At 36.0% G+C, this 15,972-nt stretch overlaps 2 protein-coding genes across 8 annotated transcripts; both read right to left on the reverse strand.

Annotated features, from left to right (window-relative positions):
- Positions 1 to 1,404: 1,404 nt before the first annotated feature.
- Positions 1,405 to 4,599, reverse strand: LOC147491930 (uncharacterized). Of its 7 annotated transcripts, XR_015198092.1 has the most exons (6): positions 4,406 to 4,599; positions 4,198 to 4,316; positions 3,986 to 4,049; positions 3,511 to 3,535; positions 2,187 to 2,211; positions 1,405 to 1,613 (listed from the first exon to the last, which is right to left on the reverse strand). XR_015198092.1 is itself a non-coding variant. In XM_086565077.1 (5 exons), exons 1-3 carry the CDS (start codon positions 4,558 to 4,560, stop codon positions 3,528 to 3,530), a joined length of 282 nt encoding a protein of 93 aa, XP_086421203.1. In that variant the 5' UTR covers positions 4,561 to 4,599; the 3' UTR covers positions 1,405 to 1,613; positions 2,187 to 2,211; positions 3,511 to 3,527. The 7 variants fall into 7 exon arrangements, 4 of the variants coding, with proteins under 4 accessions (XP_086421203.1, XP_086421204.1, XP_086421202.1 ...); XR_015198093.1 differs by lacking the exon at positions 3,511 to 3,535; XR_015198094.1 differs by lacking the exon at positions 2,187 to 2,211.
- Positions 4,600 to 4,786: 187 nt separating this feature from the next.
- Positions 4,787 to 14,793, reverse strand: HOS15 (WD-40 repeat family protein). The gene is made up of 14 exons (XM_086565071.1): positions 14,602 to 14,793; positions 13,612 to 13,757; positions 13,048 to 13,507; positions 12,331 to 12,425; positions 12,131 to 12,177; positions 11,706 to 11,856; positions 11,473 to 11,536; positions 11,172 to 11,330; positions 9,905 to 10,026; positions 7,161 to 7,235; positions 6,981 to 7,034; positions 6,827 to 6,900; positions 5,534 to 5,608; positions 4,787 to 5,141 (listed from the first exon to the last, which is right to left on the reverse strand). The coding sequence occupies exons 1-14, from the start codon at positions 14,660 to 14,662 to the stop codon at positions 4,922 to 4,924; spliced, it is 1,803 nt and encodes a 600-aa protein (XP_086421197.1). The 5' UTR covers positions 14,663 to 14,793; the 3' UTR covers positions 4,787 to 4,921.
- Between the last annotated feature and the right edge of the window lie 1,179 nt (positions 14,794 to 15,972).

The raw sequence follows: 15,972 nt of genomic DNA on the forward strand, positions 1-15,972 counted from the left end.
TTTACAATGAAGCCATTTTTTATTCCACATCTCCATAGGCAATCCTTTTACAATCACCCATATTGGGATTGTTTTTAACTCTCTTGTTTCCGCTTCAACAAATCGTCTCCAAGGCCTAACCACAAACAGCTTTACCCTTGCTTGCGATATGAAACGAACCAAGATCCAAAACTGCTTTCCGATCATCCTCCTTCTCAAACCTGAAGGTATACATGGTATCTCCATAAGGTTTCATCACGAAATTCTTTACCCTCCATGCTCTACTCACAATCTCCTTTACATAATTGTAGTTTTAGTCGTTTCCCCACAAAGCGACCCAATCACCAAGTTTTCAAACTTTTTATTATGCAGCTGAAAATTGAGAGCTTTGGACATGTATTCTTGGCTTACCATTTACAATGGTGGGAGGTACATAACACGACAAAATGGTTCTTCCTTTCCAGCAGCCCCTCTCCCTATCCAAACGGGTTTGAATTTGGCCCTAACTTCGCCCATGTACTTTTTGGTTTTGAATCGCCATTACTCTGTTTCTGCTTCTCAAGGAGTTTCATGGTAATTAGAAAACCCGCCTTAATGGACAAAACCGATCAAATCGGAAATTTCAGGAAAAACCCGCATTCTCAAGTGCTGTTTTTGCACCGCTAACCTCTTGTTTGGACTGAGAATCTTCTCCTTCCTCATGTTCTTTTTCACTTCCTAGGGCGTTATGATCCTTGTTAACATGACTTTCACCTAAACTTTCAGTGGTCAATACAGCTTCCACCCCTACAACCCTCGTTGCTTTAGAGTAACTTTCTACATCGTTCTGAAGCTTCTCCAGAGTTTCTTTTTTGTACTGCACTGTTGACGTTGTGGAGTTTCATGGACAAAAATGGATTATTATGTACTTTATTCTATATGATTGTTCCTTTGTTTCAATGGAAAAGCGCATCGAGTGAGTTAGGGATTGTTGGAAGCAGTTTGCTTTTGTGTACAAGGAATTCTTTTTGGTCTCTCATACTAACAATTTTGAAAATTATTTTTCCTGTTACTCTTAATTTGGAACCCCATATAGAATTATCAAGGGAATGGACTCCAGTGCTGTTGCAGGACTGCAGTAGGATCTGTGCGGTGATCTTCTTGTTTTTGCTGGTCCATAGTCAAATTAGAAATCCACTGTGTCAGTGGGTAAACTAGTTTGTTCAGTAGTAGCGTCTAATGGTTCTGCACACAAAGGGGTAGCTCGCTGGCATTCCTCTGATAAACGTTAGGTCGTTAGCCCTCATTCATTCTGTAGTAGTTAGTAACTTCCTTTGAATGACTCAAACTTTTCAATCTACCAAATGCATAATAACGACTTAACATTGAACTCATTGTGAAGCTCCAACTCAAATAAACTTTGTGCGAGAAAAACCAAGACCAAAATTAAACTTAACAACCTCCCATTAGAAAAGTGACTATCAATTCAACCCAAATTGTATAACGAGTGTCTTCCAAAAGACACAACATAGCTAACATTATTTAGTTCCTTCCAACTCTCATGAAAAAAAACCCCAAGTTTCCACAAGAGACACTAATCTATCACCAATCCAAACTGCAGTTCTTGCTATTCTGATCTAACATCTTTCACTGGCCTGAAACACAGTTGTAATATCAAGATTAGGGACAAAGAACTGCATTAAAGAGATAAATCAATGTGATCCCACAAGGAAAGCAACATAGAATCTGAAGCAAAGACTTTCCAATAAGCAATGAAAATTATTTCCAATACACTATAGACTTATTCACCATCTTAGATGCGGAGTGGACATGCTGACAAATAACTTTGCATATTGCATTAAGTCTTGTGACAAAGAGTTGAACTCCTAGCAGTCAGAAGGATTAATTGTGTAATCTTTCTATAATCTCAAGCCTGTTATTATTTGTGTTTCACCAGTTATACAGCCAGAATTTTCTTCCAGGGGGCAAAATAAACAGTAACGGTAAAAAAATGGTCAACGTTCACTCGTTCAGTTACCTGGTAAAATGGACTGCTTACTTATAATGTCCGATAAAATATTGATAATAATGGTCATTTAACAAGCATTAAAAATCCTATAAGTAGTTCAGCTTGATTAATCTTATCATTCAAAATATGGGGGTATCAACAGCGATCTATGACACTATTGGCTTAAAGAGACCAACATCAGAAAAGTTTCGCTACTCACCATAGGAAGTTCGGCAATTACGTACCTAGCAGGGAAAATAAAAGAAAAAAAGAAGGAAATATATTATAAATATTGCACTTGGAATGGAAAAAAAAAGGTACAGTTTAATAAAATACACATTTATAAAAATTGATTGGTTTGTCATAGTCCATACCATTTATCTTTATTAGCAAACAGTTTAGACAACAACTAAGATGGCAACAACAACTTATAGGATTAAAATAAGAGAAGGTATTAAAATAATAAATGAAACACATTTTTCTAACATGTTACTTCCAAGTAAACATAGTGCTTATAGCTCTAGACACAAAACAAGGCTAAATAATTAGAGTACAGTTGTCTACAAACGTATAAAATAGAGCACCAGACCCTATCTATAACTGCAACTAAGATGAAGTCCTTATTCTCTTGATTTAATTGAAAAACTAGAAGCTTTATAGATGAAAAAAGAAACTAAAATACATGTAGGATAAAGCATCCCACTTGATAGTGAGCAAAGAAAATAGGATGGTAGAAAAGATAAGAGAAAAATACAAACCTTCAGAAATAAAAAAAAGAAAACCAAGCAAAGTCTCTAATTTTAACTATGTTGGGTTGTCTGCTTGAAGCAAAATAATATAAATTTGGAGACAGCCTTCCGTCTCTTGAACAGGTATTATACAAATAAACCTCCGTCTTCCGTCTTTGGACCACAAGCAAGGCATGCCTGGGCTTAGATATAAAGCCTTTTGTTTTGAGTCAAGTTCCTGTGTTTTATGTTATCTGGTCCCCCAAAACTGATGCTCTTCCAGCATTTAATGGAATTCCCAGTTTTCTAGATAAAAGAAAACTCCAATTGCGCTGTGAAATTCAACAATATTTCTCCCCATCACTTCTTCCTTTCTCATTCTCCCATTCTACCTCTCTTTCTTGGCTTAATGTTCAAAGTTGTTTTTTGAAACACACAGAACAGTTAAATAAAAATATTTCATTGACTAATGACTACATGAGTTTATTCTTCTTCTTTTCTTCCATGTTTGTACTCAATGGGAACTAAAGCTTATACGGATTAGGATTAGGAAGCAATTAAGCAAGAGAGTGAAATATGAACTCTCTACAAGTACTTTATTCTTCTTCTTTCGTTTTTCCCTAGAAGTGGATAAGCTACAAGAAGTATTTTTGCGAAGGGTCCTTCCATTCTTAGAATGTATTCATGTAAAAAAAAACTTGCTTGCACATACATACAGACACACATACAGCGCACAAGTACCCAAAAATAAGAGATATCAGAAAAAATCTGCATTATTATTGATTTAATCAACGGTCAAAAATATTTGCTACTCACCGCAGGAAGTTGGCGGATTACGAACCTAGCAGAAAGAAAGGAAAAGAAAAAAGGAAAGATATTACATTTATGCTTGTCTATAGTAGATAAGGAAAAACACATTCGTAATAATGTCCATTTTAACCAATTGCTTTGTAGCAGCCCATTCTACATTGAATTGCATATACGGACCATAACAAATCAGTAACAAGTAATCAAAATCAACAGTTCATTTAATTGACAGCACTACAGCAGTGATCACGAAGTAAAAATATATTGTAAACGTTTTGTGATGAATAATTATTATAATTTGCACGAACACCTCCTCATGTCAATCCCCTTTCTTTAATATATAAATTTCTTCACATTTCAATTCATGTGGTTTACTACATTAGTGTATTTATGATGTATATATTATTACAAAGGGAACACAAGTTTAAAAAAAAAAAAAAAAAAATGAACTGTACAATGCAGCATATAAAAAAAGTCCACACACCAAATGTTGGATGATAAATTGCCAGCAAGCAACAGCCTTCATCACCCATCTTTTCCATTATTCCCTATATATAAATCTCAACCAATTTTATTTCTTATTATATTAATTCTAAAACACAATCTAATAAACCCTAAAAAAAAAAAAAAAAAAAAAAAAAAAGACTCACAAATGAAAGAAATATTAGCGATCTTGACAAGAACGGAAGAAGGTACCCTGAGAAAGCTCACAACAGGAGCGGGCGTTAACAGTGAGGTGTGAAGTAAGTCTAGCTGCAGCAACAACGCTGTGCAACGGCATAAGTGATTGAGCACAACCCAATTCTCCAAATGTCCTGTTTTTTCACAATAATCATTCATTCATTCATACTCAAATATCACATTTTTAAAAATAATGTATAAATAGATAAATAAAAGGATGTACCTTGAAATGGAGAAACGACGGTGTTGTTGTTGACGAAGTGGAGTTGGTATTGGTGGTGGGCGTAATCGAGGGTGTGATTGTGATTGTGATGACCGTAGTGAAGATCTTGCGTTATTCAGTAGTGACCTCGAAAATGACCCGGAACGAAAAGCCATTTTTTTCCCTGTGCGGATTGTGTAAAATGTGTTTTCGAGGTTTAAGCTCGTTTTTTAGGTTCGGTAATGGGCTATAATACATTTGGGCCTTAATCCACGGCCCAATATCAGGCCCAGTTCGTGTAATTCGTAGTCGCAACAATTTATCATGCATTTTTTGCGTGAGTATTAAATCTGTACATCCTAATTTAAAGTTCTAAGAGATTGTTCACTGTGAACTAAGAACTTACAGAAATCATTTCTATGAAGAAGAATTAAACTACAACAGCTATAGCTAAAAGCATTTTCTTACAAGTTAAGGCAGCAATTTTGCAGCTGTGTTGATGCACCGTGATCAGAATATGATATGGAAAAACTTTAATTACATTTTGAAATCCATGACACAAACGGTGTTGTTGGCAAAACAAGCAGCGATTTTGTCACCTTCCTTGTTCCAACAGACTTCAAATATACCACCATCGCCGGTATACGTTTTTACCAGCTTCCCTTCCTTAACTGACCAAATGTGCATGCTTTTATCCAGAGACCCACTTGCCAAGTATTCCCCATTTGGACTAAATGCAACAGAATATACAGGTTCCCTGTATTTACAAATAGAAATATTCAAATGGTTAGAAATTCTATTCCAATTTTTTATTAGCCTAAAGTAAGAAATACCTTCCGGACTTTCAATAAACCCTAAGGTGGGTTCACTGAGTAAATTCTTTCACGAACTTTTATTATTTTATGCACATAACGCACAAGCACAATAATATGGCATTGCCTCTTGATATATACTATGAACATAACAAAAGACAACTAAATGATCGCATCCATCAACTTGTTTTCTTACAGTCTCGAAAAATGCACTCAGAATTCATGGACGTGCAGTTTATTAACACATCAGCATCAGGGCTCCCAACAGATTAACAGAATAAGAAGACAGAAGTACGAAAAAATCTCATAAATAAATGAAGATTATTATGGTTTGTACCTGTGACCAGTAAAAGTGTGGAGAATGCTCCCGGTATCCACATCCCATAGCTTTATGGTTGAATCAAAGGATGCACTGCAAAATGGTAACATCATATGAATAACATAACAAAAACACGAGTCCAAAATACAAGGCAAGAGAGAAAAAATTAGAACAGTATTGCAGAAAACTCTTCAGGTTTTATGCCATCAGAGCGGAACATAGAGGGCTAGTATAGATCCTCACCGCATATGATGTGTCTGTCCTTCAACTCTCTATCATCCTCAAAAGATGGAATAGGCCTAATTATGTCTTGGAATTGCTTGGGGTGTGGAAACCCTAGCAACCAACATCCTTCTGTTCTGATAAACCGAAAACTGACTCGAACCAAACCGATATAAAGTGGGTTCGGGTCTTGTGATTCAGTTTCGGTTCAGTAATGGGTTTGATTTTTAAGTTCCGATTAGATATTGGTTTCGTTCTGGACTTGCCATCCACCAAACCGATATGCACCTGAATTTTAGTAATACTTATGATCACTTTTGTATAGATTTTATAAATTGTGAGGTTGAAATTAATTGATACAATACAAAATTTGATTAAATTCATAGTTCAGTTCGAGTCTGCTCGGTTTCAGTTGGTAATATACCTTATTGGTTTGGTTTATAATTAGGATGAACTATAATATTATTGGTTCGGGTACACCATTATCTTATCGGTTCGGTAATGGAATTTTCCAAATCCGACCAAAACTGGTCCATTGACAGCCCTATCTACACAAGACCAATGTCTTTCAAGGGTAATCCCCCTTGCAATCCCCAAGGTCTCTTTCTCTCCTGCAGAATCTTAAGATTATGAATTTATGACCCAGAAACTGAGTGAATAGCGAGTCGTTCCTAGTATATGGCGACCAATTATAAAAAAAAATAGAAAATTTTTCATCAAAGAAAGATCTTCCTCTGGGGGGATAAAAATATATATTTATGTTGTAAAAATCCATTAAAAAAAACATGAGGATGACTAATATGTCAAGAAATTCTTCTATCCATGATAATTTCAGCCAAGGATGCTACGGGTTTGCTCGGTGAGTGTCTTGAGGGTCACAGGGGTATTCTATCAGATATGTATTTAAATGTATAGAAATAATGTCAGAGTGGGATGGTGGTATTAATTTGGTGGGGTCTTTTGGTAGTGTATGGCGCTTAGCTATTGTGTAATCCTTAGTCTATTCCAATACACACACAAGATGTAGCACAGATTGTTAAATCAAAGTCAATGGAAACATCAGGATTTCAAAGAGTCATCCTGCAGTACCTTGCCAAAACTAATTGTTGATTGGGATTAATTGAACCTGGGCCAGTAGGACTCCATCTAATAGTATATATCTCCTGCAAAATATACAAGCCTTCTGGTGATCAGTGATCCAGAAAGAGAAGTAACCATAGAAAAATGAAATTGTTTATAGAACCTTGACATGCTCCTTCAAATCATGCACATATTTGTCCTGCTTTATACTCCATATCTGCAATACCTTATACTTGTTATTCAAAAATACATTACAAAAAATTCTCATTAATATCCACATGACAGAAGGATATCCAAACAGAACACCACGTCCTTCCTCCCCATTTGGAATGGAATGAATTACCTTTGCAGTCCCATCATCCGAGCAAGAAGCCAACAATGACCCTGTTGGATCCCATTTGATAGCATTGACTTCACCCTGTAATAGCAAAATCAAGATTAGAGTGTCTAACATCAGCAGTCAGAATCACTATCAATTGGGGGGGAAAAAGTACAAACAAACAAAAGAGTAAATCTTTAAATGTATTTCAAAAGTGAAACGCCACGAATAAATGAATTAGAGTTACACTGTTGCAGAGACCACCCAGTAAAAATCAATATTCTGTCTTGGACATCACTACATGTATTTCAAAAGCAAAGTTGAGGATAGATTCCTCAAATTCACTATGCAACTCGCAAACAGCTTCTTGGTATTTACTGGGGTGGTTTCTATGCAACTCGCAAAGAGCTGCTTATTACTCATTCTATACAATACAGTACAATGCCTCATCTATAATATATTAGCTTCAAGTAGGGGTGGTCATCGAGTTGAGCGAGCCGAGTATTGGCATACTCAGATTCGGCTCGTGGGTTTTCGAGTCGAGCTCGAGCCGAGCTCAAACTCAAAGTCGAGCTCCACTTTGCGCTCAAACTCGGCTCGTTTCTAATTACACATAGCTCGAGTGCAGCTCAAGCTCGAGACTCGTAGCTCGTGAACTAGATCTGGAAATAATGGCATAAACTCCATTTTTGAACGAATTAAGTTCAAAAAATCCAAAACACATTACATTTCAGTTTTAGGAAAGTAAGAAGCACATCCAAACTGCAATCAACATACAAATTTACAACGAGCTATATATTACATACCATCACTTTCAAAAAATGAAAGCCAAAAATATAACAAAATCAGTATTCTCATATCTCTATCTTCCAACTTTCTTAGCTGCAATGCCCTTGTTTGGATCAATTGCTTCTACAATAACAGCAAGTCTGCAACACTTTAACTTCTCACTATCACCTTGAGTATCAATGATGGGCAAAAAAAAAAAAAAAAAAAAAAAAAAAAAAAAGTGAAATTTACTCCATGAAAACAAATATGAAAATGAAGGAATTGAAGTTCAATGATGGAGGTGTCAATAAGTTGATTAGCTTTGAGATGGTGGTGTGGGTGTAATGGGGTTTGAGAGCCGCCTGTAAGTTTTGGCCTTTTGGGATAAAATGTGTTTTGACTTTTGACATTAGAGACGTGGCTATTGTTTAGGGCTTTTCCTTGTGGGCTTATGGGTTCATGTGTTTGTGGGCCTGGGTATTTTTCTCTTTTCTCTGTATATATATAAAGAGATAAAAGAAAACTATTTGATGACGTCGACTCGAACTCGAAACGAGCCTAAAACTAAGCTCATATTTGACTCATATTTTTTCATGAGCGAGCACAAGCCGATCCCAAAACGAGCCGAGCACCGAGTTGCTCACAAGCACCGAGCCTGATGACCAGCCCTAGCTTCAAGTTTCACAGGTTTTCACAATCACACTAGCCATTTTGTTACGCCTTTACTATAGAAAGGTAAAAGAGTAAGTAAACTTGATAAATGATAGATATAACTACCAACATATAAATAAGAAGAGACTGGTTTGTTATTTTGAAAAGAAAAAAAAGGCGTATCAAGATTTAAAAAGTCAATATAAATACTTGGGAACTCCCTCAAATATAACACTAACCCTTTCCACACTCTACCAAGAAACTCAAACCCCAGGCATCATTGGAAAAATGAAAGTTTCAGTACTCAATTGTTCATCTGTATATTTTCTAATCAGTGAAACAAATTTCATTCATGATTATCTCCTTAGTAAGCACTAAGGTGGGTGTAACTCCAAGTGCAAAGATAGCGCCACCAAGTACAAAAGAAGTAGAGCCAACCTTTATCCAACCCGAAAATGAGTCCTGTAGACTTAAGTCTTCTCAACCTACCTACTATCACTCCATGCACAAACCCATAGAACCATTTTTAATCATCAATAGATGAAGAGTTTTCTTCCAGGTATAAGGACCAGCAACAAAACATGTAGTACCATCTTTAAAAGGGCTTACTAGGTAATGGCAACTTGCAACAAGCAAGCACAAAAGGTGTCAAAGAGCTAACCGTAAAAGGTATCGCAGATTCTAAAGCTGATCAAAAGTAATCTTAATCTGCTTTGGTGAAAATATACAGTCCCTAAAGAGATGACAAATGCTCTCTTCAGGGGTAATGCATAACTCCACACAATTGCTAAAAGTACAAAGGCTCGCACTCACACTCAACTGACCCCCAAAATAGGTCAATGCTATTTAGACTACCAGCCCATATTAGCAAAAGATTGCTACTACTTTACCAGTAAAAGGTCCCCACAAAGCACCATTTTTTATTACTGAAGTTGGCAAAAGCAAACATGCATGCCGCATAAAGAAACAAATTACTGATGATTAGGTGACACATGTCCCCTAAAACATAATGTAAAGCCAGAGGAAGCCCAATATTGTTCTAGAAGGATGTAAACAGTACTGTATTGCTTCAGGCGGATGAACCACAAGTACATGGCATCCTGAACAGGTCTTAATACGAGTCTCCTGACTGGTAACTCAGGGTCTCTAGAACTCACGAGCCATTAAACTACTACCAGTCACAACAATCACAACTCTAAGCCAAATATAGTAGCTTAAGGAACACATGGAAGTGACCAATCTGTTAAGAATCATCTCTATTCAACGAAAGGTTGCTTATCAACAGCTTATCAAATAAATTTAACAAAAAAAAAGAAAGAGGAACCATTGGTACACTTGCAAGCACAAACCTGGTGCCCTGAAAAGGTTTTGATAGGACGATTTTCACCAATCTTGCAAACATAGATCATTGCATCAGTTGAGCACGTTGCAAAGGAATTATTGTTTCGCCAATCAACATCAAGAGTTGGAGCTGCAAAGTAACATAGAATACACGAAACTGTATTAATCTAAGGTTACTGAATTGACGAGATGTGATCAATTCCTACAAATTTAAGTAAATGTAGGGGAGTTTGGTCACCAAATATTCATTACATGAGTTCAGTGACACCCAACTCGTGGGCAAGAAATAAAATGTGAAATGCACTAGCTACATGTTGTTCTGACTTTTGACTCCCATAGGTAAATATAAATAAAGACATAAATAACACCGAATATATAGTAGGAAAAAGTTTTTTTTTCTTAAATATATATATGCTAATGTGAAATTATTTTATATCCTAATATTTTTCTTATTAGTCCCCGTAGATAGAGATTTATAAAATAATAAAATGCGAAAATGGAGATTAAAACCTATTGAAAGAGTGTGTAAGCTAGAGATTATGACAATGAGAGAAACTAACTGAAAGTATATAATAAGCTTTTATTCTTTTAGTTTTTATCAAGGAAACTACAATGGCATATCCTTTAAATGATATTATGTAAACGATTATGAAAAGAAGCTCGCAGTTTTTCTTACTTGAATCTTTACTTTACATTACTAAAGATGGAAAACTTTGAAAACACACTAATGATGCAATGTGTTTCACCAAAATACATAAACTATAGTCTATAGATAATTAAAAATAAAACAAAACAAAAAATAATGAACCTTAGAAATACTTTAATTGCTATGTTACATTAGACATGCCATATTTTAAAAACAATCCGTGTTGGATACATATCCACGTGTCCATGTCGGACACATTGTATATGATATACCTCAATTTCTGATATTTTGATGTGTCCAACACTTAGTATCCGTGTCGGATACGGATACACCTATCCTTGTCAATGTACTTTAGTCTAATTGCATCAACCTTTGTTTTAGATAGTGTGTTTTCATTTATTAAAGGTCCGAAATTGTAGGAAATAAATGTAATTTTTGCTTGTATCAACATAAGATATATATTAGGAATACTTTAAGAAAGATATGATTTATCATATATATTTGCAAGTTCAAAAAGACACATTTCTTTTCTAATTTTATAATATCATGTGTAAAAAACTGTAGAGATATCAAGCAATACAAATATAGTCACCCACACGCACATAAAAGAAGAAGCAATTATTCGTTACCTGTGTGAAATTCAAATTGTTGTTTCCACTCTCCTGTCCTAACGTCCCACACGATGGCAGTTTTATCCACACTTCCACTAAGAAGATAATCACCTTTCTTGTTCCACTTCAGAGAGAAAACAGGTCCTTTATGTTTGTTTAAAGTACTCTTTAGCTCTCCTAATTAAGAAGAACAATCAAAATTTTAAAAATGTAAGAACAACGTGAGGTCAGTTAAGAACATGGCTATTGATCAGATATAGAATACCCTTAAAATTAAATCCAGTAGCACATTAGACAGAAATATACAGTCTTCACATACCATCTCTACCCCAGATTCTTGCTTGCCCATCATATGAACCCGTAGCAAGATGTGTGCCTTCCCCCTGTATAACACAAACAAAGATAAATATACTTGAGATTGAGGCAAAGCAGTGCATGAATCAGACCTCACAAAAGCAGAACATGAAATGTTGGAAATGATGGAAAATAAATAAATAATGCATATATTGATAGCTCAAGCACTTGAACCAAACCTAGAAGGACAATACTCACATTCCAATCAATTGTTGTGACATCCTTGCTCTTCTCGTTCGTTCTACCCTTGAAATGTTTCAAAACCAGTACGTTTGGAGGTCCATTTTGCACACTGGAACTACAAGCTCCAGGAGCAACAGTCCAAATCCGTGCTGTGGAATCCCCAGACCTAGCGACAAAAGCAACACAAAATAACTTAAAGATTTACTGGCACAAAATACGGAAAAAAAAAATTCGGAGAATAAGTTATGGTAATGTTAGGTGCTACAAACAAAAGACCTGGAACCATGCTAAATGAGATATATAAAAATGGAACAAATGGATGAATCCCAAGTTAAACCTGGATCCATGTGAAGGATAAAAGGTTATAAAACATCTACTTCGCAGAGGAGTTACACAAACGGAATTGTTTCTGTACCAAATAGATTCATAGACGTACTCACCCTGATGCTAAGAGTGACCCTGTAGGACTCCATGCACAAGCAAAAACCTGTAGAAAGAAGTTATAGTAAAAATAAATGAAAGACATCGTACAAGAAGCACACTGGAAGATTAGTGGAATAGAAAGGAATGAAACAAGTGTCATGCATCCTTATCCAAAAAAAAAAACAAATGTCATGCATTACGGAGACTAGTAACAAACCTCAGAAGTATGACCTTCCAATATAGTTACATCAGAATCAGGAATCTGACAAGGTAAAGAGGGCAAGCTTGTACAAATATCCATTGGTTCAGGACCTATGAAGCATAGAAAGTGAGATTTAAGCAATACTGTGACAAACTTTCAGATTAATCCTAACACAGAGCATGTAAGACCATTAGCCTCTTTTGAATGATCTAAGACCATCTGTTGTATTTTTCATCCTATTATTAAAATAAAACAAGCATCTTATTACTATCAAACAGGAAGAACCACAAGCCCACCATTTTGAACAAAATTTTCTTGCTAGTTATTGGATGCATCTTTGAAAGACACATCCTAAAAGGCTAAAGGAGTAGTTAGCACCTCTACGAAAAAGATAGCCTCCCTCTGCGGCTCCGCCAGTCATTACCAAATTGTTTTCTTATTGTTTTTTTTAGTATAACAGCACAGGATTAGAAACATCTAAAACAGCATGAAACCATTCACTCATAAACGACAACCTATGAATACCGTAACATTCTTTTCCCCAATAAAGGTATACCAATCTACTAAGAATATTTGTGCACAAATGAGAGAACGATTATTAGAAGGCGTAAGCTCTGACATCTTAGAATATTGGCGATATCAAATTGCTCAACTAGATTTCGCCTGATATGCCAATTTAGTATATCTATAAATATATCAAACTCTAAAGTTGCAAAATATACGTTGATTTACCTCCACAAACATCACTGTCCTCATGTTTGACATCAACCTTATCTTCGCGATCTCTAATTGGGTCTCTATCAATGGTCTCCTCGTGCTGCTTCTCTTTATCTTTTTCCTTTTCTCGCAGTTTTTCCTTTTCTATTCTCTCCCTATCCCGTTCTTGTTCCCTCTCTTTCTCTTTCTCTTGTCTATCTTTCTCTCTTTCTCTACCACGTTCCCGTTCCCGCTCACGCTCACGTTCCCGTTCCCTTTCTCGGTTACTTTCCTTTTCTTTTTCTTTTTCCTTTTCTTTCTCCTTTTCTTTGTCCTTTTCTCTCTCCTTTTCTTTATCCTTTTCTCTCTCCTTCTCCTTTTCCTTTTGGAGATTCTCTTTCTTCTCTTTTATCATCCGTTGCAATTCATACACATCCTTTGTAATAAGATCCAGAGGTTGAACAAATGCAAAGTCATCATCTACATCTGCATCACCCTGCAATACAAAAAAGCACCGATTAGAACAAAACCCAATGCACAGAGCTCAACATAATAGGAAATTCAAGACAAAGTTAATCAAATAAAGTAAAGAAAACTCACAGTACTCAAGTTTGCTTCTAGCTCAAGATATTGAAGTCCCTTTTGTACAAAGGTAATTAGAGCACCAGGAGGAACTAAATTTCCATCAATGGGACTTTTGTTGATCGCTGCCTCATATCCCAAAGCAAATGCTGCATGTGTAAAACCTGAAAGATGAATAACAGAAAAGCAGATTAACAATATGCAGAACGTGTCAGAACAGAAACAATCACATGAGAATTTAGAGCACGAAAAAACAAAAACTTTTGTTCAACTTAACTCAGGTCTCAGAAACTTAACTTGGTTAGCTACCTAAAATATGAATGAGACCTACTTACGGTTAGTACCCCGGAGAGAAAAATCATTCAACTGGTGTACTGAACTTAACACAGACGCAACAGTAAAAAATGTAACGGTTGAAGGAACATGATCCAAAACTACCCTACCTCAAAATTCAGTAATTTATTTTTCCTACAATGCATAATCTCATATCTTTTTCCCACCCAATATGTAGGTAATAAGTTGTTGCCGAACATAAAAGTTGTGCGACATTGGCTTCCTTCTCAATTTCCGTCAATGAGCATCAAGTAGGTATGGAAACGAGAATTGGTATGACATCTCGGTTGTTGGAAAAGGTATGGAAACTTGGTATAAAGTGTTGCCAAATAATTTATGTTTAAGAAATCTTTTGTCTTGTTTTTGAAGCGGTATCTGGATTAGGAGGGGCTACAAAACATTTGGGTGTCCGCAACAAAAAGAAAGTGTCTGTCACATTTCTATTTGGCCTTCATCTTCCTAGTAAAACAAACCCTAGATAACGAAATTCTTTTCGAAAGCATCTAATTGCCAACCCTAGACAACTTCTAGTATACCTAGAGCACCTATTTAGGTTCATGAGATATATTGTCTATAAGTTAACATCTCCTTGGTCGGGGCAGTATTAGTATGAATTAATCTCAAATCATACACAATCACGAGACAAAAAAAAAAAAAAAAAAAAGTGAAGAGAACCTGATTCTTGAAGGTAGCGAAAGACGAGGTAATTCAATTCAACAGAAGTAATGGAAGCCATTGGTTGTTATAAGTAACAGTAGAAAAATTATCATGGAGTCTTCTCCTTCTTCTTCTTCTTCTTCTTCTTCAAACCCGGTTTGCCCGAGATTTGAGTACTGGCCTCAAAACTGTTTCTATTTTTAATTAATCACCACACTTTTGCTTTCTATGCCTTGTTTTGTCTCTATTTGGAGAGTTGCTTATTGCAAATATAAATAGTTTGCTTAGGTGCTACTCTTCGATGATTGGTTCAGCTTTATGACACGGCCCATAATCAAGTGCTGATTAGCGTTTTTCTATACTTATTGGCCAGTCAAAACCAATGAGGTCAACTAGCAAAAAGTTAAATGAGCAAGCTAATTGGCGAACACGATAGACATTCAAAACAGTTTAATAGCTTTGTACAGATTAGATAACATAGACGTACACAAGCAATTAACTAGTCAATATTGAGACACTAACGCCTACGCCTTCTGCACGACCGAATATCATCTTGATTTTTGACAGAAAAATTAAGCAGAAGCAGCAACAGACACTAACGATTGTGAAGAGGGTCAGACAAGTTGGGAACGCTTCTGCTGCTTGAGAAGAAAACCATATCAGATGGATCAACGGAACCTTCTGCTGCTTGCTGCCTCACTTGGACCCTTAAAGACTGCTCCCTACTAGTGACAACATGAGTCATTCCGCTCTTTTCCCCTATGATCAACACTGAAATGTAGAACAAAACCAACAATTTCTGCAACAACCCAAGTTGTAAAAATGGTTGAAACTGCATGTTCTTAAAAGTTTACAGATCAAACTAGAGAACTAGAGACTAGAGAGTTGCGTATTTGATTTTGAGCTATATTGGTTGATTTTCTAAGGTCCTGGCATGAAGAACAAGAGATTATATAAGAAATTAAGAAGTAGGTGCATAGCCATAAGACTAGTGGTCTAGTGTAATTGAGTGAACCCTATAAACAAGGGACGCAGATCCGTACTCTGCATTTAGTTCCGGAATAATGCGCGCACTTTCCATACACTTTTTTTTGGGCGCTAGCTAATGTCTTTTCTGTGTTGTGTGCTCTCAACTTTGGAAACTGGGAAAAAAATATTCTTTATGGCAATGTCTTAGGTCATATTCAATTTGCAGAAAATGGAATATGAGCTCATCTCAAAACAGACCTTGGTACATCTAACTATCTAAGATTAGTGACCTTTGTACAATTAGGGTCATCCCCAAAAAAAATTATTGGTCATCTCAATTCTCAAAACAGACCTTGGTACATCTAAAATGATTGTGTAACTCTGGACAGACCTTTGTACAACTACGGTCATTCATATGGG

This window comes from Coptis chinensis, chromosome 6 (assembly GCF_015680905.1).
Source record: "Coptis chinensis isolate HL-2020 chromosome 6, ASM1568090v1, whole genome shotgun sequence".
NCBI classification, from domain to species: Eukaryota; Viridiplantae; Streptophyta; class Magnoliopsida; order Ranunculales; family Ranunculaceae; genus Coptis; species Coptis chinensis.

Bases quoted from the DNA above. Each gene is read 5' to 3' on its own strand.
- HOS15 (XM_086565071.1), bottom strand. From the start codon at position 14,662: ATGGCTTCCATTACTTCTGTTGAATTGAATTACCTCGTCTTTCGCTAC. The intron at 11,537-11,705 runs GTGAGTATTGTC...TGTGTTATACAG, and splicing joins TCACAACAATTGATTGGAAT to GGGGAAGGCACACATCTTGC. The intron at 10,027-11,171 runs GTAACGAATAAT...GTTACTTTGCAG, and splicing joins ACAATTTGAATTTCACACAG to CTCCAACTCTTGATGTTGAT.
- LOC147491930 (XM_086565076.1), bottom strand. From the start codon at position 4,560: ATGGCTTTTCGTTCCGGGTCATTTTCGAGGTCACTACTGAATAACGCA. The intron at 4,317-4,405 runs GTACATCCTTTT...GTGAAAAAACAG, and splicing joins CGTCGTTTCTCCATTTCAAG to GACATTTGGAGAATTGGGTT. The intron at 4,050-4,197 runs GTACCTTCTTCC...ATTTATATATAG, and splicing joins CTGTTGTGAGCTTTCTCAGG to GGAATAATGGAAAAGATGGG.